This window comes from Miscanthus floridulus, chromosome 3 (assembly GCF_019320115.1).
Source record: "Miscanthus floridulus cultivar M001 chromosome 3, ASM1932011v1, whole genome shotgun sequence".
In the NCBI taxonomy this organism is placed as follows: Eukaryota; Viridiplantae; Streptophyta; class Magnoliopsida; order Poales; family Poaceae; genus Miscanthus; species Miscanthus floridulus.
The window spans coordinates 105,514,466-105,536,758 of NC_089582.1; the positions used below are offsets into that span (position 1 = coordinate 105,514,466).

Genomic DNA, 22,293 nt, shown 5'->3' on the forward strand with positions numbered 1-22,293 from the left:
TTCTCCCTTCTTCGCCGAATTGTTTTTTCACAAGCGGAAACTGGAGCCTGGAGGTGGGTGGAGTAACATAACACTGGGCCAAACAATTTCTGTCCAATAAAGAAAGCTCAACTCGGGATTTCTTTGGGCCTATTGCGCTACGCATGTTTATGGGCCTAGCGAATCGCGTTGAGATGGACGGCGTGGCGCTTGCAACCTGCTGGGGCTGTTGGTGGTGGTGCGGCAGGAAGAGACGATGGCGAGGGGTGGCGCGTGGGCCGCGGCGGCGGCGGTGTGGTGGATGGCGGCGGGGGCCGGGGCGGTGTGGCTGGAGATTGCGCCGTCAGGGACTAAGTGTGTGTCGGAGGAGATCCAATCCAACGTTGTCGTCATCGGCGACTACTCCGTCCTCTACGATCACCACCACGCCCACCCTACCATCGCCGTCAAGGTAACCAATCGTTTGGACCTACAGATGCAAATAGACTAAAACGGCATTGCCACGTAATTAGTTTAACGGAGAGAAATGAACTAAAATAGTTGACACCGTAATTAATTAATTAGCCGACCTAGAAAACACCATTGGATTTGGGTATCCAATTGCGTCCACCAGATCGGGATTCATCCAAGCAGTACAGCGTGGGAGGTGTTAGGCAAAAAAAAAAATATTGTTATATACATTGTAAATCTTGTGGATTGGTTGGGACTCCTATATTTTCTATGCTTTTGAGTACACTGGAAATGGAATGGAAGTGCATTATGTGTAGTAGCTGTTACTACGGAAGGGAAGTGCATTATGTGCAGTAGCTGTTATTTCTTTGATGTTATGGATTTATGGTAGATATTAGTTACTTTACCTAACAATCGATGGCAATTGTCAACTTGAGCATGTTAGTACTCTTTGGATCATCTAGGTGCGGATCCAGTGGATGAGTTCTTTTCTATTTGGGATAACTAGTGACTTAGAGAATCCTTCGGGAGTAGGAGAGAGAGAGAGAGTAGGAGCATCTGATCGTCTTAGGAGCTCCCTGCCTTCGCTGGTTCATCGATGAAGATCTGCACACGGCAGCGACGGTCGGAGTAGCGGTGAAGACCGTGGTGGCGCAGTGCAGTGGCGGCGGCGGTGCTTCCCGTCACTGGCTGCGCCCCTCTGTTAGATCGGAGTAGGGTTTCTAGGTGGGGCGTACGGCTCAGACAAACCTCGTACTGAGAGCCGTCGACCCCACCTCTATTTAATGCGCAGTGTGACGGGGGCCCGCCAGCCATAGATGGACTGGGCGCCCCCGATCAGGGCGCGAGGTCAAGGCCCAAGTGGCCGTTGGGCCACTGTGGTTGGGAGATCAAACCAACATTCTCCCCCTTGATCTCAACTCATACTTTAACTTTAAACTTTGACTTGAATCATTTTCACTTTTATTTGTTCCATCACAGATTAGTGCATAGAGCATGCTTCATCGTCACGGTCAATCGCCGATAGACTTAACAGCTACAATACACATCTCTGTTCTGAAACAGATTCTTTAACTTTGGGCCCTTTGTTGTCCGGAAATCATAGGCTATACCATAAACCCATGTCGACTGTGTGTTCTCCAAACACACTGGGTGGTAAGTCTTTTTGTACGCGGATCCGCAAGCACTTGCTTGTTACTTATATGTTCAATACTTTTAGTATGATTCCGGACTTTCTCCTTCACAACGTATAACTTTAACGTCAATGTGTTTGGCAGCACACTTGACCGTTGTTATAGGAGCGAACTACTTAAATGGTTATTGCTGTTGAATACCATTATCAATTTCGGGTGTAAGTTCTTTTAACCATTTCGCCTGTCCTTAAGCCTCATAACAAGCTATACCATGGTTATGCATCTTTGATGACACCACAACTGTTTCTTTGGAGCTTTTCCACAATAAAACTCCAACTGTGAGTGTTAGCTACTATGTGGGTTTCACTAAACATCTCGCCAAAATTTAACTTTTGTACCCACAACTATTTGAGAGTACTTATTCTTTCTTACTCACCATGAGGCCTATAAATCTTTGCACAATTACAAAATATTCTCAGCTCCATTCCAGTGATCTATATCTGGACTGGACTTCTGCCAAAAACATCCCGGATACATAAACTGTGTAAGGGTAAGTTCTTGCTTATAAACATTCAGTAAGCTTTCAACAGCTAAAGCATATAGGACGTCCATTTGATCGATCTCACATTTATTCTTGGAACACTAAAAGTTCTGAAAACTATTACCCTTGACTATGGGAACAGGCGCAGGTTTATTCACATATATACTTTATTTCTTTAGAATCTTCTCTAAGTATACACTTGAGATAGTTCTAATACCCATTTTCCTTTTATCTCGATAAGTTCCAATTCCTGGAACGAATGATGCTTTACCAAGACCATTCTCATTGAAACTTGAGGACAAGAACTGCTTCTTCTCCAACAGTAGATTAACACCGCTACTAGCGAGTAAGGTGCTACCCACATGCAGGATTAGGAAAATAAATTTCTCATGTTTAAACTTTGCATAAATACAATTGTCCTCTATATTCTCTTTAAAACCTAAACTTTTTTATTGTACTGTCAAACTTCAAGAACCACTGTCTTGAAGCTTGCTTTAATCCATAAATGGATTTCTTTAGGCAACATCCCTTTACGTTCTTTTCCTTCTATGACAAAACCTTTTGAGTTATGCCATGTAAACTTTTCCATACAAATCCCCGTTGAGGAATGTGTCTTTACATCCTTCTGATGTAACTATAAATCGTAATGTGCCACTAATACCATTATGATTCTAAAAGAATCCTTGCATGCTCATTATAAACTATTCCTTCTCTTTATGTAAATTATTTCACCACAAGTGGCGCTTTATAGCTTTCTATATTCCCTTTCGATATCTTTCTATATTCCCTTTGGAGTCACCTTTGTCTTGTAGACCCATTATAGCCTACTGTTTTGGCTCCATTAGGAATTTCTTCTAAGTCCTAAACATCGTTGGTATTTATCGATTTTATTTCATGTTCCTTTGCTTCTTGCCATTTAGACGAGTGAACGTCTATCATGGCTTCTTCAAATGAGGTGGAATCACTCTCTATTTGAATTTCTTTCTTAACTTTTACTTCTTAGTGACCATAAATATCTGATTTCTTATTCTTTGAGACCTTCTAGGGCCTCGTGGCACTTCTTTCATATGAGGCTATTGTTACTCTTCATTGCCAAAAGGTAATTGTTCTATAGCCTCCTGTATCATAAGATCCTTGTTTACTTATTCATCCTCTTTAAGAGCTAACATCTGGTGTTGTATATATAATACAACATCAGCATGTATAAAGCAATTTGTTGCTCTAAAAACACTGTAGTGGATATGTAATCCCACTTCTATTCAAGCCTTAGGTATCTACATACCATGCTCCCCCAGATTACTCCATCTTCTGTAAAGATGGTGTATCTTCAAATTTCTTATTTTGGGTTTAATCTGCTAAAAACTCATATGGCGTCATCTAGTATAAATACTAGCTGACTATGCTATCTTTCCATCGAAACTATAAAAAATCTAGGAATTTAGCTATTTCTTTACTTTAGGGGTATCGCTATTATGACCGTCTTACTCCCTCAGCGATCACATTCATCTTTTATAGATCACTTTTACCTTTAATGCATAGTATGCATTGCATTATCTGAAGTATGGGGAAGTATCTTTCTTAATCTTACATTTCTCCCCCTCGAAATGTGGTATGAACTTTTCTACCACAATTTCGAAACATTCAGAACTCTTGTGAATGAGGAAACTTTGATTACTTACTTCATCCACATGATTACATCATGCAAACAAAATTTGTATGGGAGTACATTTTCCTCATTACACTTCAAAACTCAACATAGTCTATTATTATCAATACTTCTGCAAGTCACACTTGCATATCTTTCTTATCTCTTGGTTCACATGCAACTTTCTTTTGTTCTCAAACTCATTGAGTACTTATGACCATGACACAATCAGAGTGTACGGTAAATACTAGAATAGCATAAGAGCTATCCCAAACTTCTCTCCATGTGCGAGATATTTCTTTAGAGCATATGAATCATCACATCCTCCTCCCGTCATGCAGGATAAGTACTATGCCAAACTCTCCCGCCTTGCAGGATTGGTTAACATATGTACTATGCCAACTTTACCCCGTCATACGGGTATTTTCTCAAACTTTTCCCGCCATGCGGGTACTATTACAAACTTTTTTCCCGCCATGCGAGATAGTTCTCTTGAACAGACATAATTGCCAGGATTGGCTCGTGTTCAATCATCAAATTCAGAAATAAATCCGAATATTCTTTAACACACATGTGTAATCCAATGTTAGTCAAATTAAACATGTATATGACTTTTACAACTCTCATAAGTGAAACTGAAAATAAATTCTTCTTCACAGAGAATACATAAAAGACATTTCTCAATGAAGACTCTCATTAATCTATCTCTTTTCTTAGATCAATATCCTAGAATTCTTTTCTTTTAAAGCCATTCTTTAAAGAGAACACAGTCTCTTAAATAATGGTATTCTTTTATACATAACTTGCCCTTAGGCATTTCATCATCTGAGTCACAAGTACCCAGCTCATTTCTCTTACTGCCTTCAAGAATGAAAGCATGGAGATCTTTTGTCTGAAAAATATTCAACAATAATGCTCATTAAACTTTGAAAACTTTATGTTCTATTCTATATCACCGTTGGGCAGAAATAGAATAAAACATCATTCTTCTACGTTAATTCCACATCACCGTTGGGCAGAAATGGAATAAAACATAGAACTGCTCCTTAAAATTAAATTCTCCCGCTGGTTCGAATTTAATTAGAAGACAATCAACTTCATTGCAGCGAAAACATAAAATTACATTTCTCTAGTTTAAGAGCATTCCTTGATCTTTATCTTTTCTCTGAAAAATTGGTCACTTTGATACAAAATTCATCAGAGATTTAAACTTTAAACATAAAACTCATAGAATTATAATATTGTTATCATCAACGTTGGTCAGAAAATAATAATACCATAATTTAACTTTAAACTTGAACTCATAAATAAACTTATAATATTGTTATCATCAACGTTGGTCAGAAAATAACAATATTATAATTTATCTTAACTATCAACCGACTATTCCTCCAATTAAAATTTTTCAGCTGGTTCTAATTTTAACTGGAGGATAAACTTTTCATCATTTACTGAATAACTATAACTGCTCTTCAAATTAAATTCTCCCGTTGGTTCGAATTTAATAAGAAGACAACATCTTTAATTTTGCAGCGGAAACTTGACAAAATTTCTTTATATACTTTTCAGAAGCATTTTACTGTACTTTTCTACTTTCTGGAAAATCTAACACATTGGTGCAATTTTACCAGAAATTTACATCTTCAAATTGATCAAAATTCATTCAAATATGCTTCTGAAAATAAATACACTTCAAAACATCATTTACTATTCATTCTGGCCCGGCCTGCAGCAGCAGTAATCCGGCCTGCCTGAAGCCTGCTCGGCCCGAAGGCCCGCCCGCGCGTGCGCCTGCCTGAAGCCTGCTCGGCCCGAAGGCCTGCCCGCGCGTGCGGCCCAGCAGCAGCAGCAGCGCGTGGCGCTCATCCAGCCCGGCCTTTCTCCCTCGCGCGCGCGCTCTGCCACCCAGGCCGCAACGTGGGCCTGGGCCGGCAAAGCGCCGCGGCCGCGCGCCCCCGCCTAGGCCGCGATGCAGCCCGCTAGATCCCGGCCGTCCGTCCGCATCCTACGGCCGAGCATGCATCTAGGGCGAACAAAATCGTCAGGGCGCCCGCGATGTGGAAACCCTAGCTTCATTTCCTTTTCCCCCTTTCTCTCTCGCGCGTCTCTCTCTCTCAGCAGCGCGACGCATCTCGAGCGACAGCGAGCCGCGCCGGAGGAGACGACGAAGACGGCGCCACCGCGGGCCCTCTTGCCGGCGAGCGCGCTCCCCATCGGGAGAGCGCGCCGCCGTCAAGCGGCTCCGTGTCGGCGCCCTGTACCCGTACCCGCGCGGATGCACCTCGGCGACGAACACCGGCGCGGTCCGGTCTTTCCCGCACGACAGCGGAGATGGCAGCGGTGAGGTAAGTCACCTGCCTTGCTTTTCTTTTTCCCCTTCTGTGTTTCTCCTTTTCTACTCGGATCTGATTCGATTTGGGGACGGGGATGGAATTGGGGTTAGGGTTTCGGCAAGTTAGGGTTAGGGCCGATTCGATTCACTGTTCTTCTTTCTTTGTCTAGATCCGAACGGATCTAAACCGTTCTTTTCTTTGCTGTTCTTTTGATTCTCTTCCCACGTGAGGCAGTAGTGACGGCGGCGGGGAAGCCCTGGTAAGACTTCCCCCGGACCGTCTAATTTCTTTAGGGTTAGGGTTCTTTAGGGTAATCCGAATCGAATTCGAATCCCCTTTTTTCTTTTTCTTTCTATCACCCGATTAGGGTTTAGGGTTCGATGAACCCTCTGTAATTCTTTTCTTTCGATTCGAACCGGATCTAACCTATCTTTTCTTTTCTAATCGTTTTCTAGCCCCTGACAAGATCCACGCCTAGATAAACCGGCTCTGATACCATTGTTAGTACTCTTTGGATCATCTAGGTGCGAATCCAGTGGGTGAGTTCTTTTCTATTTGGGATAACTAGTGACTTAGAGAATCCTTCGGGAGTAGAAGACAGAGAGAGAGTAGGAGCATCTGACCGTCTTAGGAGCTCCCTGCCTTCGCTGGTTCATCGATGAAGATCTGCACACGGCAGTGACGGTCGGAGTAGCGGTGAAGACCGTGGTGGCGCAGTGCAGTGGCGGCGGCGGTGCTTCCCGTCACTGGCTGCGCCCCTCTGTTAGATCGGAGTAGGGTTTCTAGGTGGGGCGTACGGCTCAGACGAACCTCGTACTGAGAGCCGTCGACCCCACCTCTATTTAATGCGCAGTGTGACGGAGGCCCGCCAGCCATAGATGGACTGGGCGCCCCCGATCAGGGCGCGAGGTCAAGGCCCAAGTGGCCGTTGGGCCACTGTGGTTGGGAGATCAAACCAACAGAGCACATTGGACATGTGATTAGCCATTGGGATAAATCATACGTGTCTCCTTTCATTGTGGTCACGCTCACGCAGTCTGCGAGCGTACTCAGAAAACACCATTAGAAAACTATTCTGCTAGATCAAATGCATGATAAAAAATCAAAAACAATTTTCTTCTTCATAGAAGATACATAAATCTCATTATTGTTTGAGAAAGAAAATCGTTGTGTGATTTGATTCCTGTTGCGGCTCCCCATTATCCTAAGGTTCAGTCAAATTGATCCTGAATAGGGCAAGTTGTTGATTCCTTTTGTCCTAGGCCTTCTCCATTTTTTCTACACTATTGTTTGTGGTACATCAAATGGATCACGGTTACATTGTTAGTTCTTCAATAATGAAACTGGAAGATGCTGTCCAAAACCTTGCTTACCTTGCATGGGCCATGCATAAACTCACCCTTGAATTAGAGGGAACTACAAATAGGCAACATTTTGTTGGATAGAGTTGTGATTATGAATCAGGAGAAATGGAATCCACCTCCATACTGTCATATTTATCTGCAAATTAGTTTGCAATTTGCATTCACGATATTACATCTTGTGAATAGGGTGTATAACTTGCAACAATTTTATCCACAAAAACTTTTAACTTATTTGCACATGGTAGCAGGAGTGGATAAATATATTGCCATTTTCACTTCATTGAGAACATACTAGTAACTTTGCTGTGAGAGGAACTGGACATTGACTGGAAGTTGTCGGATTGAAGAGAGTTATATCTTTGACCTTTTATGTTCCGCTAACATGCTTACATTTCTTTCCGGAATCATCATTTCAGGTTACATCCCCTTTTGGAGACATTGTTCATAAGAAAGAAAAGGTTTCAATGGAGCAATTTGCATTTACCACAGCAGAAGCAGGGAACTACCTTGCCTGCTTCTCGATTGATGGTGAGGACAGAGGGTTAGTGGTGAAACTAAATCTTGATTGGAAAATTGGGATAGCTACTAGAGACTGGGATTCTGTTGCTAAAAAGGAAAAGATCGAGGTGAAGTATATGAAAATGAGGTGTTATACTGCCAGTTGTTGTTTTGTTTTATTCCCCTTCCATGTGACATCAAGTTTTATATTCAGGGAGTTGAACTGGAGTTACTCAAGCTAGAAGTTGCTGTCCAATCAATCCATGACAACCTGCTTCTTCTAAAATCCAAGTATGTGCATCCACTTATTTTCCTAGCTTCATGTTTTGGTTGTTCATGTACCTGGCTGATACCCAGGGTATAATAACAATCTATCTAACAAAAATGTTCTCGGTGCAGAGAAGCTAACATGAGGGATGTCAGTGAAAAGACGAATTCTAGGGTCACGTGGTTGAGCATGCTCTCTCTTAGTGTTTGCATAGCAGTCTCTGTTTTACAGTTGTGGCATCTACAACAGTACTTCCGAAAGAAGAAGCTCATCTAACTGATGTCCGTAATATAGTCCTCTGCAATAAGCCTATCTTTATGTTTTGTGTTTTTGCATACGAGATCTGATAGTTTGGCCGTCGAGTCTAGCAATTGTAAATAAACTGGTATAACAACCTGAAATCCCAAGTCAGATGACATGAGACTGCTGTTTTCCTTGTTCAACTTACTTTTGCAGCATGGGAAACAGTATTTTTTTTTCCATGTACAGCTCAGGGATACCTCTACTACAAACATCCAACCTCATGGTGCCACTGACCCTCTTGCCACAGCCACAAGAAAATCTCTGTAATCACTCTCAGGCAAGTTTTCTTGGATGTAGTCTGCAAGGTTCCTTCCATAACTACTCTTGAACGCTGATGTGATCTCATCTATACCGACATCATCACTGCCCAAGATAGCTCTTGTTACCATCCTTTTATCAGTTGCTGCAGACAGCATACTTCTCTGCAGTAACTGGAAATAAAGAATGAATTAGAACATGTACAAAACAGTCTGCTTTTTTATACTGATCCAAGGGTTTCCTGGATTTTATTACCTTGGAGTAATACTTGGAAGGGTTGTAGATGCACTTGACAACAACTCTCAGAGATTCTTCAAACTCACCAGACCCATTTGTCTTCAGTGCCTGCACGCATACACAATGTTGCAAGGTAGTCATAACAGAGTCGTTGAGCAGGGCTGCACGAGGTGGATGGCACTAAGTAGCTGACGAGTACACTTGCCTTGGTGTAGTCATGCCCATATATGTGCTTGTAGCTGCACAAGGCCAGCCTGAGCTGTGGGATGCTCCTCTTGCTGAACATCTCAAGGATCACAGCCTCGTCGACGACGGAGCTGGCACCACTGTTCTTCGTGTCGTGCAACCTCCTTGCGTCGCATTTGGCTACGTGCTGGCTGAGGTCGTCGTGGTGCGACCTGCGGGAGGCTGCGAGAGCCAGCAGCAGCTGTTGAAGCAAACAACAATGACGGTAGTGAGTTTAAGTTCAGGTGGTTTAACACCATGGCAACAGAGAAGAGAAGTGAAGAACGATGGGCACATGCCCTCTGGTAAGGGTGAGACGGCTCGGTGACCATGTCCTGGTCCAGGTTCCTCCTGAACCTGGCCGTGTATGCCTGCTTGGTGAAGAAGAGCTGGTCCTGCTTCCGGCGCGTGAACACCTCGACGAGGGCGCGGTAGCCGGCCACGGTGACGCCGCCCTCGACCGCCTCCCGCGCCACGACCGCGTCCCGTTCCGCCGGCTCCAGCGCCCACAGGTAGAGCAGCTTGCAGAGCTGCAGGGAGGAAACCGCTCGTACGTGGTGAGCTGAGACTGAGAGCTCGGTCGCCGTCACTGCGGCTGAGACGACTCCTGTGCCTCTGCGATGATTTTACCTCGTCCTCCTGGTTGTGGGTGCCGTGCAGCGTCCCGGCGAGGTCCTCGCCGAACATCGCACGGTACGCCGCCCTGATCTGCTGCCTCTCAGCGGGGCTCCGCAGAGCCAGGAGGAGGCCCAGGCGCCGCGGCGTGCCGCACGCGCCCCGGATCTCCCTGCACGCCTCCTCGGACCCCGCAGAGGCCATGGTCGGCGACTCGCCGTCTGAATGAAGTGTTCGGTGTAGAGAACTCTCTGTTGGACTGGCCCTGGCCCGTCCAGAACCAGCACGCGCGGCCGTATAAATACCAGGCATTGTTGCTCGCGGCTGACCGGCGGTTTCCTTTCTCTTGGAGGTGGGAAGGGAAAGGTATCTTCTTCTCGAATGGAAACGGGCGGACACAAATCCCGGGTCGCACTCGGTGTAGGCGCAGAGTGAGGGCAAGGAGCAGGATTTCAGTTTCAGAAATGCTGATCTCGGGATCAGCCTTTTCAGCTTCTCGTAATCTTCTTTCTTTGAACGCAAATGGATCACGTACGAGATCGTACGATGTTTAAATACCATCCTTATGGGACGAACGATCAGGATACAACATCGCGTGATTCCTTTTGTTTTGCAATGAAATGTACTAGGCCTTGTTTAATCACATGATTTTGACTCCTTTTATAGTCACTAAAATGCAGGTGTGGGTCATTCTCGTTCACATTCACATTCACATTCACAGGCTCGTACGCCAGTGGTTGCCAGGCGAAAAGATCAGGAGTACTCCTATAGTCCTATACTATACGAGCCAAATCATAGTACTAGTCCGAGTAACAAACGTGCCTTTGCGCTGCAAAGGCAGCAGCCCACTGAACTGTGAAAGGGGATCCATAAAGCTGGCCCTTTCCGTGGCGAATTCACACTACTTTTGAGGCTGGTGGTGGTATGTGCGTGGCGCCCGTTCGTGGATTCCCCGTAGACGCCGAGTCAAGTCCGCCTCCGCCCCTCTCTGGTCGGTGGCTTTGCCTTCGGTTCCGTCGCTGGCCAGGCGTTGTTCCCTTTCTGAACCGAGATGGATCGCCCGGCCAGAAAGAACTCGGTGGCCTTTCTTTCCTCGCCGAGCGCCGAGCCTTTTTCAGTTCTGGACTATGTGGTATGTGCGCGTTGGTGGATTTGGTGTGTGTTCAGTTCTTTTCGTTGGTGGTAGCACGGTGCAGCTGGGAATGTGCGGGTGGCACGGATGCTTGCTTGGTGCGCTGCCCCATCCGCAACGGTTTCTCCCTCCTACGCAGCACGCATGGGCGTGTGGAAAGTGTGTGGTCTCGAAACGCAAACGCTTCGGCGCAGTGGGGCATTCCGTGCTTGCTTGCACGTTCGTTTGGGCGTTTTTTTTTTTTACTGATAAGTCATGGCTGAAAGTACTATTGGCTGATTTGATGAGAGAAAAATACCGTTGGTTTGTTGATAAACCATGACTTGCAAATCAACCATGACCAAGCGAACAGACTCGTCATGATGGCTGGTGACTGCTGGCGGCTGGTGCGTGTGATGTCGTGACTCGTCATGATGGCTGCTTCAGGGTCAGGGGGTGGCTGCCTGGCTGCTGCGCGACCCAAGTGCACAGGCCGAGCGTCTGTCTTAAAACGTGGGAAGGCTCATGCCAACTTGCCAAGCGCCGCACACGTGTTAGCGTGTTAGCCGGGCAGCTGAGGCCGGCGCGTGGAAAGGGTGCACGAGCGATGCAGGCCGGGTGGGGGATGCCGACTGAGCCGACGAGCTAATGCTCACAGCCTCTCTCAACATAAGGTTTACAGAGAGCAGACCCAACGAGGCAAATATCATCATCATCAGAAACTAAAATCAATTCTACAATTTATTTTCTCAAACATGCTGGTGAGCTACGTATCATTTCATTAAAAAGAGAAGAAAGAGTCGTAAGACTCATACCTCCTAATAACTTGAGAGACTAATCATCTGAAACTTAAAGGAAAGAAACGACCAAACCAAAACAAACTATACCTAAGAGGCCCTTCGCTCGCTCCTGCCAAACACCAGAGCTTAGCTTCCTCCTTTGCAAGGAATAGCGCCGTGTCCAGTCTAGGGTGGTCCCACTGAAAACACAATCATTTTTATGCCTCCAAATGGTCCAAGCACCAAATGTGATGAGGGTGTTTATCTTCTTGGTCACACAGCGGCATTTGTCTAGATGGGAAAGGCTGCACCGAATTCCACAATTTAACAACCACAAGTCAATCATAAAAATCTGCTTACAACAGCGCAAAATAAAAAATGAAAGCACAAAACATAGTGAAGATGGATCGTTTTTATATGAAACTTGAGCTTCATCACAAAGTCACAACGGTAGACTTCTTTAAAAAAAAAGTCACAACGGTAGACCCAAACTTATGATGGTTCCATATATTCCCCCCCCCCCCCCCCCCCCCTAGATGATTTTTGTTTACATGTAAACATAAGCTCTTATAGCATCGAAGACAAGCTCACAAAGATAACAGGCTCCGCAGTGCAAGAACGCTAAATTCGAATGCTCAACAACTGCTCTGTATAGACTTACACAGGAACCGGTTTAGTTAGTTTGCAAGATGGAAGGTGTTATACTTAATACTTAATCAAGACCTTAATTAACCTAATCACATGGACATCTAATCTGTCGTTAGCACTTATCCCTTAATTGTGCTTAATTAAAACTGGCATGTGCAATGGCCCGCTGAAGGCCTCGTGCTTGCTTCTCCAACAGGTGTGGTATTGTATATATATATAGATGCAGAGGCGAGGTGATGTCGGTACTAGGAGGGCTGGTGACTGCCTTTGGTTGCTACACAGGAGCGCATGGATCCTATAGAGCCGGAAGCACAGGCTCTGCTAAGCTAGCAAGGGCTCTGAATCTACAGGATGTTAACTTTCTTACAGATAATGAAGTACTTGCTAGAGCTGCTCAAGCTGGTTCTCGACGCTTTCATCCAGGACATTGGTCCATCAGACCTACTCTTGCTCTACTTGCAGAAGCCACACAAGGGATGAAACATTCCATAATAAAGATTAGAAGAGAAAGCAACGGAGTTGCAGATAGGCTAGCAAAACAGGCAAGACTAGCTGCTATTCAAAGTGCTTGCCTTTTCTCATGTCAAGCTATCGTGCATTCTCCTAGTTGCTGTGTGCAAGTGGCACTTCAAAACTTTGAATGGAGTTTGTTCCACCCCATTTCTGTACTATGCATTTAAAATAATGAATGAAAACCTTTGCCTTTCAAAAAAAATTTTTTGATGCTCCACTAGATCGGCTTGGGGGTTAGAGAGAGCTCATCATGAGCTTAGAGTAGGTCTCTCATCTTATGGCATGGGTTAATCTGTGATCAAATAATTATGTCTGTTGAGTCCACCCGCTACTACAAAAATGATTTTTAGCAATGTGGGTTTTTTTATAGAGGCAACTCTCTATAGTGGTCGATAATCCCGCCTCTAAAAATAGATTTGCAGGGACGGCTTCAAAAACAAGTTGCCTCTACAAATGCAATGATCTTCAGAGGTGGCTGGTAAATACCAGTCGCCTCTAAAAGTTGCATTATTTTTAAAGACGGAGATATATTTGTAGAGGTGGATGAAACATGAACTATTCGTGAAAAGTTCGTCCGCGTTAAATAGGCTCAAAATTTGGTCTGGAGACGCGGTAAAGCCTACGCATGGTAGGACACGCCGCTACATGCACTGTTGGCGGACCCAGGGCCAAGGCCCTAGTCGTGGTCCAGGTAGTCTAGGTACAACTCAGTAATTTTTGGTCCAAGTTATCAGTTTCTCAGAGTTCAGTCAACAGCTTCCAAACCAACCAGCCCAGACAGATTAGGAACCGACACCTCGTGTTGTCTCGCCGCTCTCGCTCACTCACGCGGCCGCTCGTAGCTGGTGCCTGTCTCCCGCCAATGCCTCACTGCGCCGTAGTCGGTCGAGTAGGCGACCGCCGGCGCCTGTCAGCCAGTGAGCCCGTCCCTGCGCCCCGGCCATAAGTTGCCTGCCTGATCTGGTGTACGGGTCACCGTCGACGAGGAGACGTCTTACACAGAGCGTGGGATTCATCTATGTGCAGGCCGCAGGACCACATCATCGCTGAGAGGAAGGACCAGAAGATCAACCGGCGCTTCATCGAGTTCTCACGCGTCTTCAAGAAGGTCCTGATCCAATTTACGAAGTAATTGAATCCTGCAATTCTTCTACTACATCTGTTCTGTTCTTAACAAAAACAAAACTCCACCGTGCAACACATATAGATTATGGAGTAGTTTTCGGCTTTTCAATTTGGCCCCAGTCTTCACTAAATCCCGGATCCGCCACTCTTAACTTGAAATGGCTGAACGTGCATGGCCCTCCACTATAGGCTACAAAACCATCAAGACTTATCTCTTCTCCGTTCTTACCCATCCCACCGTGCTTCTTCTCTCTCCCATTCGGTTGTGCTTGCTGCAGCAGTCGTTGCGGCTGCTGCTGCAGCAAGCCATCGCTATAGCTATTGGTTGTACAATAAAGAACTCATGCAGCTGCAGCGGCTGTACAGAAGCTAGAGCGAACAGTTACTTGTTGCTCTCATCTCAGGGATGGCAATCACACTCGCAGGTGATGCACCCGTTAGGATGCGGGCACGGGGGCAATTATAGACGCACAGGTGTCTTCGGGTTGGGGCCCGCAATGATGTCAAGTCAGGTGTTGGTGTCATATTTCATCCGGGTGACCCGTGGGCCCCGAAACGTATGTTTTCAAATTTTTTTCTCCTCTAATTGGAGGTCTAGAATTAATATTTGCATTAAACCCATGTAAAACTTAGTATGATTTATATGGACTATATTATCTACATAGTATGTACTTGACTAAATTTAACTTGTTGTGAACTTCTGATTTATTGGTGATAAATTGATAATTATGTGTTATTTTGCTCAAGTTTTATAATTATTTGGTTGTATATTAGCTTCTTATTAACACACCCATGGTGACCTGAAACTCGCGGGTCATCCGCGGATGCGGGTGCGACATTGCACCAGTGGGTCTCATTGTCGGTGGACGTAGCCAAATATCACGGGTGGGTCCCGAGCGGGTTTTTACTTCACCCACAACAAACCCAACCTGTTGCCGTCCCTATCTCAAGTTGAGCATCCCATGTAGCCTGTGGTGGAGGCGTGAAGAGAGGCAGCCCAGTGAGCATGGCAGTAGCCTAGGCCTAGTGGCAGCGCACGACGATGAGAACTGCGGTGACCGTCCCCGGTGAGCGGTGTAGCATGTGGTGGAGCACCCTAATGGAGTAGCTACTGAGCTCAACATGAATTATAGTGAAGTATGAAATATTCTAGAATTTGGATATTTCGTATGGTGTTTGGATAGTTGGCACTTTGCACTAATCCAATGGTTGTGTAACACTATACATATGTAGGGGTGCCTACACCACCAAGACGTGAAGCCAAGATAAGCCATTTGAAAAATGCCATGTGAAAAATGCCATGTGGAGAGTTAGTGTATTATGCCAGTGGCGGAGCGTGACTCAACATCAAGGGGGGCTAATTTAATTCAGTGCTAAACATTATCCCAATTTCTATGGTAAGCACCACGACATGTGTCGACGAAATATGGTCGGCAGTCTACCTAGGGGTATGCCCAAGGTAGTAGATTATTGGCAGACAGATGCGCAAGCTACAAACAAGATGGTGACGCAAGACAGACACGATGTTTTATCCAGGTTCGGCCGCCGTGAAGGCGTAATACCTACGTCATGCGTCTGATTGTATTGTTGTATGTCAATGAGAGATGTTTTGAGAGGGGTCCCCTGTCCGCCTTATATAGTCTGGGGAGCAGGGTTACAGATCTGGAAACTAATCCTAACCAGTTACAATTGCCATAGGTGGCCGGATAAGGATTCCTATTCTAACCAACCAGGATCTTGCTTGACCTCCAAGTCTGCCTTGATTCCTTGCGTGGGACTCCGAGCAGATTGGCCAGGCCACGCGTCGTCTTCTAGTGGGCCAGACCCCCTAGTATGGGTCGGCCTAAGCCTAGCCGTAAGGGTATAGGGGTTAATACCCCCACAGCTAGTCCCCAAGCACCATGTATTATGCTACGACACGCCGTTCGATCTCCTTCAGCTAATGCGATTCGTCTTTATGTCATCTCCAACTGGTTGAAACATTGACCAAGCGAATGTGCCAGTATTCTGGTCAGAACAGAGAGCAGTAGACCACGATTATAGCCGAAGATTCTGGTTATCCGAAGAATGCATAGTGCTCTAAAGAAAAAAAAAAGATTTCTTTCCTGATCAAGTGTGCCCACTTGTATTTCTGAAAAGAAATGTAAGTAACCCTTGCACAAGAGTAGTTATGGCCAACAGTCAGAGCGTAGGGGTCGATAAAATAAGCACATTCACCGCAAGGTGAAGTGTGCCCACTTAGTCCCCGAGCCTGATAGTAGGTGACGCAGGCACGTGGTGCCACAGTCTAAAAAGAATTCCCAATTAAGTTGAGAATTCAATCGTCGTACAAGCGATATGAGATGCACCGACAGGTGCATCGTACCGATGTAGTCTCCGAGCTTGCTGGAAGGCAAGGTATCAGCCTTGTAGCAAGGTCTAAGTGAGAAAAAATAAATGCCTCTCAACTGTATGCGAGTACTAATCACATGTAGCCGAGGAGAGCGGTCTCCGAGCAATGGTCGGAGAGTGGTCGGGGCAGTCCCCGAGTGAAGCATGGGTAAACGACGAATCCCCGAGAATAACCGTAGTCAGTTTAGTCCCCGAGCACGAGGGCGATCGAGACAGTCCCGAGCACGAGAGTGGTCGGGGCAGTCCCCGAGCGAAGCATGGGTAAACGACGAATCCCTGAGAATAACCGCAGTCAGTTTAGTCCCCGAGCACGAGGGCGATCGAGACAGCCCCGAGCACGAGAGTGGTCAGAATAGTCCCCGAGCACGATGGTGGTCTGGACAGTCCCCGAGCACGATGGTGGTCTAGACAGTTCCCGAGCACGATGGTGGTCTAGACAGTCTCTGAGCACAAGGATAGTCGCGACAGTCCCGAAGCACGAGGGTGGTCGGGATAATCCCCAAGCACAAAAAGTGCGGCAAAAAATCATATGCCACTTGTACTATTATTTCATGTATTTATTTATTTATTTGGTCTGACAAGTCCGATCTGACACGTCTGGTCAAAGAAGTAGACGGGTATAGCACGTCATACTGCCTTTTTGTCTTGTCAAGCAAACAGTTGCGTGGCACCTGTCAGTAGGTGCGTCAGCGTGGGCCCTCCCACATTGGCAACGAAGAGGCGCATATATTGGCGTAGATCTCGAGGCTGTGAAAACAACCGTCTACGGCGCGTGCGCACATCTCCCAAGAATCCCGGGCAGACAAAACGACATAACTCTTGGGTTAAATACAATATAGGATATGTAAGTTACTATTTACTGAACCCCATTGCCATTCGCAACCGCAGCTTTCTTCTTCCTCTTGCCAACCCTAATACATCCGAAATCACCATCAATCAATCCGCCGCCATTTCCCCATTCACCAGCAAGGCCAGAATCATGGCGAAAAGTGATGCACAGAAGAAAGCAGGGGTCATGGCGAAGGAATGGTGGAAATCGAAAAGCAACGAGCAGACCATTGAAGACCTCGTCACCATGGGGGTACTCCACAACAAGGAGCTCGCCGGATGGCGTGCGCCGGAGGGCGAGGGGTACCCCGATCCACAACCAGGTGAGATCGTGGTGTTCGAGGATTTCTTTAAACGGGGATTTGGGGTTCCGGTACATCTGTTTCTTCAGGGGCTCTATCTTTACTATAAGATTGGGATTTGCAATCTGCATCCCAACTCAATCCTCCTTGTCGCCACTTTTATACATCTCTGCGAAGCATATGGCGGCTTCCAGCCCTATTTCGATTTTTTCCGCCATCTTTTCTGTCTACGGAAGAAAGAAAGCGGTGGTTCGAAGATAGCCGGGGGTGTGTATCACAACCTCCATGATGGCATGAAAGCCCAGTACCTGCACTACCCATGGAACACGTCGCTCGACAATTGGTACAAGAAATGGTTCTACATCCACGAAGAGCCGAACACGATCACGCTGTGCGACGTGGGCTACATTCCAGAGAAGAGCACAAGCTGGTCAGAGAAGCCCAAGCACCTGGAATAGATTCTAGAAATATTTGGAATGATCCCGTGGAAAAAACTAGATGGTCCAAGCGTGGTCGAGAGCTTCATCAGCCAACGGATCTAGCCCTGCCAGAGGAGGGTACATCCTGGCTATGAGTATCAAGGGAGCGTGGACCCGACGAGGATGAGGCAGGGGGCGCTTGACAAAATCAAAGTCAAAGCCAGAATTGGCGAGCTATTTAACTTAGCCGATCCAAATTATGCTAGATTGAGCGACATCGAGCACGCTTTCAAGCTTGCCCGACCTCCCCCAAAGGTAACTCATCTTGCCTTGTACCCATAGTCTTATATTGTGGTAGGATAAGTGGAAACTTACTGTGTTCACTCCCTTTTGTTACCTAGGTTAATGGTCGGGATAGAGCGACAGTGTTTGTGTCGCCACCCCCTAGAGTAGAGTGGCCACAAGGAGCTGATCCCACCACCCAGACCAGCGTCGAGATCGAGGACGGGGACGTCCACTAGGCGGTGCTCGGAGCGGGAGATGAGGCAGTGGCCAAAACTGTTGGTAAACGGTCAGCTACCCCCAAACAGTCGAAGAAGAGATCAGTAACCACCCTGCTCACCGGGGGGCGCTAAATATCAATGAGCCCGAGGGGGACCCGGAAGAAAACCCGGCCAGCAAGCGTCGGCATGTGATTTTTGCCTGGCCGGACGATGGCGCAGAGGAGGGAGAAGATGCAAACGCCTTTCAACTTGTCCCTCGAAAAAGGAGGAAGCAACTAGAGTCGATGGAGCAAAGAACGCAACCGGCGACGGGAGCGACAACTCAACTGAGCACACCACCGACCACTGCAGCGCGAAGGACAAGCGGCAGAGGAGTCGAGGACCAAGGCCCAGCGATAGTGCTGGATGTAGAGGGAGACCAGGAGTCATCCGCACAGCATGTGGAGCAAGTACGGCCGAAGAGACACGCCTTCTCCACATCATTCCGCGCTTCCAACATGTAAGTATTTGTAATCTTAATATAAATTAGCAATTTTCATTTAATATGATTGCCTTCTGAACTTATCTCAGATGTACTAGCTCGGCGTCCACCGAAAGTCTAGACCAACTAGCCGGAAGTGGCGTGGCGCCGCCAATAAGTGTAGAGCAGACTACCCAGTAGCCGACCACCAAGGAACCCATAGTAGAAGATCCATCGGGGCCTCAGCAAGCAAGCAGTCAGACAATAGTCCCCGAGCAGGTGGTCGAGGGACCAGCCAAACTGGGCAAGAGTGCTCGGAGCGCTAAACCTGCTGAGGGCAACACCTCAGCATCTAGGGTAACAGAGCAGATCGAGGTGCAGCGGTCGGAGGTGAGGGCACACACCACATCTACTGACACTGTAGCTCATGGGAAGGCTATGGTGATCACAGATGCTGCTGACGCCGGGCCAGCACCAGAACCCGAAGAAGAGCTCGAAGAGGACGAAGTGGAGGAGGTCCTGGGCCATCCACAAGACAAGCGACAACATGTGTATGTGTCGCATTAGCGGAACGACCAATGGGTTGTCCATGAGGAAATCCCGAAGGTCGAAGAAACCAAGAAAGTTGAACGGGCAACGAAACGGCTTGTGATGGAGGTGCAGATAAGCTTTGCTTCACCCCCTGATCTTGCTGTCTAGTCGTAGCTGTCTTACTTAGCTATCTACACACAGGACTTAATGAAGACTGCAAGGTACCACAAGAAATGCTTCGACCAGATCGAGGGGATCGCTGCAAGCAACAAGGAGCTAACATCGGAGGTGGAATGCTTGCGCCAGCGACTTGAAGCCGCCAATCATGAAAAGACAGTGCAAGAGTCCCAGAACCAGAACTTGGTCATCCAGCTCAGTAATAAAGAGCGGGAAAGAACAAGTAAGTAGCCATTTTATCATACTGATTACTGACAAGTGTTGCTGCGCTGTTGGTAGTAACAGCTGTAGTGCAGGCTTAGAAGCTGAAGTGATCTATCTCCGAGAGGAGAACAGTCGTGTGGTCGAGGAGTGTGATCACCTAAACGAGGACAACAGAAAACTGGCGCAAGACCAGTCATAGCTTCGGGACCACACGACCAAGATGACAGAGGAGCTGAAAGGTAAGTTGTCCAACCACCTTTGCTCATTTTTGTTGCCTACCATAGTTTGGCGTAGTATAGCGTCTTAACAGCATGTGCGATTTGTAGTTATAAAAATCAATGCAAAGAAGCATCTAGAGGCCGTGATGAAAGACCGTGACGGCTGGAAGGCGCAATGCCAAGAGATCACCAAGGATCATGACACCTAGAGAAGCCAGTGCCAGGAGGTGGAAAAGGGCATTTTGTCGGTCCTTAACCTCATCGATCCGGTGCTAGCAGAAGATGTGCCAAGGACACCGCAACTGGGATTGATCGAGAGATGCCAAAGGGCATGGGGATGGTTCCAGGAGTTCATGAAGTAGGCGGGAGAGTACGCAGGTGCACATGTGCTAAGCATGGTACGTGCTCACTACCCCTTGATTGATCTCAAGCGCCTAGAGGTTGGATACCCGAAGGAGGTAGATCCAGACAAGGCTAAGGAGCTACGGATGACCCAGCTGGACTTGTCGACAAAAATAATTGGCGATATTAACCTGTGTGGAGGTGCGACACCACTCGTACAAGGAACACCGTCAACAAGTCAGCTGGGAGCGCCGTCATTTTTAAGCCAACTGGCGAAGCCTGCGGTCTCAACCAACTAGGCATCGGCGAGGCCATCTTCTTCAGCTCGATCAATGCCAGAGTCCCCGTGACCCTTGCACGATGTCAGGCCTAGCGAGCAGCAGGTGCCGCGTGCCCCGACCAGCCAATAGTATAGGCCATAGCTGTAGAAGAAGATGTAGTTGTGTTATTATAAACTTGGACCTTTTCAGGCAAGCTTGTAATAACATGACTATATCAACATAAGCTTGTTTGTTTTGTAGAAAACGTGTTTAAGCTCGGGTATCGTGTTGATGTAACTAAGTTAGAACATGTTGGCATTCTGTTTAGTTGTACCAGTTTAGTCGACACGTCATCCTGAAAGGTTTGTATGGCCCTAGTTTGTCTTGTGGTTGGAGTGTAAGGTGTGTAGCTTGTGCACACGTAGAAACACACAAGTCAAACCAGAGAGCACCTGCCGATCACCCATAGCATAGAGAGCGGATCCCATGCACGTGTTGGGAGGAACCGGAGACAGTGCCTGCTCCGAGAACCCGAGAAGGAATGGTGGTCGATTTTAACTGGTTGAGTTAGAATAACAATAGACTTCGAAGTGACACATTAGAGTGGTCGGAGAAATCATAATAGCTTTATTGAAATAAATTGAAAGTACAAGAGGGGTACATATCTTAGTAGTTAAGCATAGAAACACCTAAGCTTGTCGATGTGCCAGGAATTGGGTACGTCTGTTCCGTCTAGGCGAGCTAACATGTAAGATGTAGGGCGTGTAACCTCCTTGATCATGAAGGGCCCTTCCCATGGGGTTGCGAGTTTGTGGAGACCAGCCTGATTCGTCTTCCACTTCAGGATCAGGTCCCCAACCATGAAGAACCGCTCTTTGACGTTCTTGTTGTAGTACCTACGCAACATAGCAAGGTATTTGGCTGTACGTACGTAAGAATCGAGTCGTTTCTCTTCTACACTATTCACTTCTAGCTCCCATACTTCATTGGCCTTGTCTTCATCGAAGTTCTCTACCTGTGCTGATCTGAAGGCTATATCTACTAGGAGCACTACCTCGGCGACATAAACCATAAAGTATGGTGATACGCCGGTGTTGCGACTGGGCTGGGTTCTGAGACCCCAGACCACTGCTGGTAACTCTTTGAGCCATCTTCCAGGAGCTTTGTCATTCTCTCTATACATCCTCTTCTTAAGTGCGTCCAAGATCATACCATTTGCCCGCTCGACCTGTCCATTAGCCCTAGGGTGTGCCACCGAGACGTATTTTACTACTATGCTCCTTTCATCATAGAAGTCCCAAAAACATTCCTGGTGAACTGAGTACCCAGATCAGTGATGATGCTGTTGGGTATGCCAAAACGGTGGATGACCTAGTCAAGGAACGCGACAGCCTTTTCTAAAGATGCCTTGACTAGGGGCATGTACTCTATCCACTTGGAGAATTTGTCGATCAGCACAAAGACACATGTAAATTTTCTCGGAGCCGGTTTGAAAGGCCTGATCATATCTAGTCCCCAGCATGCAAAGGGCCAAGAGGCTAGTATAGTCTGAATCTCATGTGCTGGTACGTGGATTCTCTTGGTAAAAAACTAACAACCTTCACAATGGCGGACTAGCTTCTCTACATCGGCT

At 46.8% G+C, this 22,293-nt stretch overlaps 2 protein-coding genes across 2 annotated transcripts; one reads left to right on the forward strand and one right to left on the reverse strand.

Moving 5' to 3' along the window:
• Positions 1-223: 223 nt before the first annotated feature.
• LOC136541999 (transmembrane emp24 domain-containing protein p24delta3-like) lies at positions 224-8,487 on the forward strand. Its single transcript, XM_066534221.1, has 4 exons — positions 224-430; positions 7,862-8,071; positions 8,158-8,234; positions 8,343-8,487. The coding sequence occupies exons 1-4, from the start codon at positions 236-238 to the stop codon at positions 8,485-8,487; spliced, it is 627 nt and encodes a 208-aa protein (XP_066390318.1). The 5' UTR covers positions 224-235.
• A 222-nt stretch (positions 8,488-8,709) lies between these two features.
• LOC136541998 (annexin Gh1-like) lies at positions 8,710-10,365 on the reverse strand. The gene is made up of 5 exons (XM_066534220.1): positions 9,865-10,365; positions 9,534-9,764; positions 9,215-9,436; positions 9,028-9,117; positions 8,710-8,945 (listed from the first exon to the last, which is right to left on the reverse strand). The coding sequence occupies exons 1-5, from the start codon at positions 10,159-10,161 to the stop codon at positions 8,733-8,735; spliced, it is 1,053 nt and encodes a 350-aa protein (XP_066390317.1). The 5' UTR covers positions 10,162-10,365; the 3' UTR covers positions 8,710-8,732.
• Between the last annotated feature and the right edge of the window lie 11,928 nt (positions 10,366-22,293).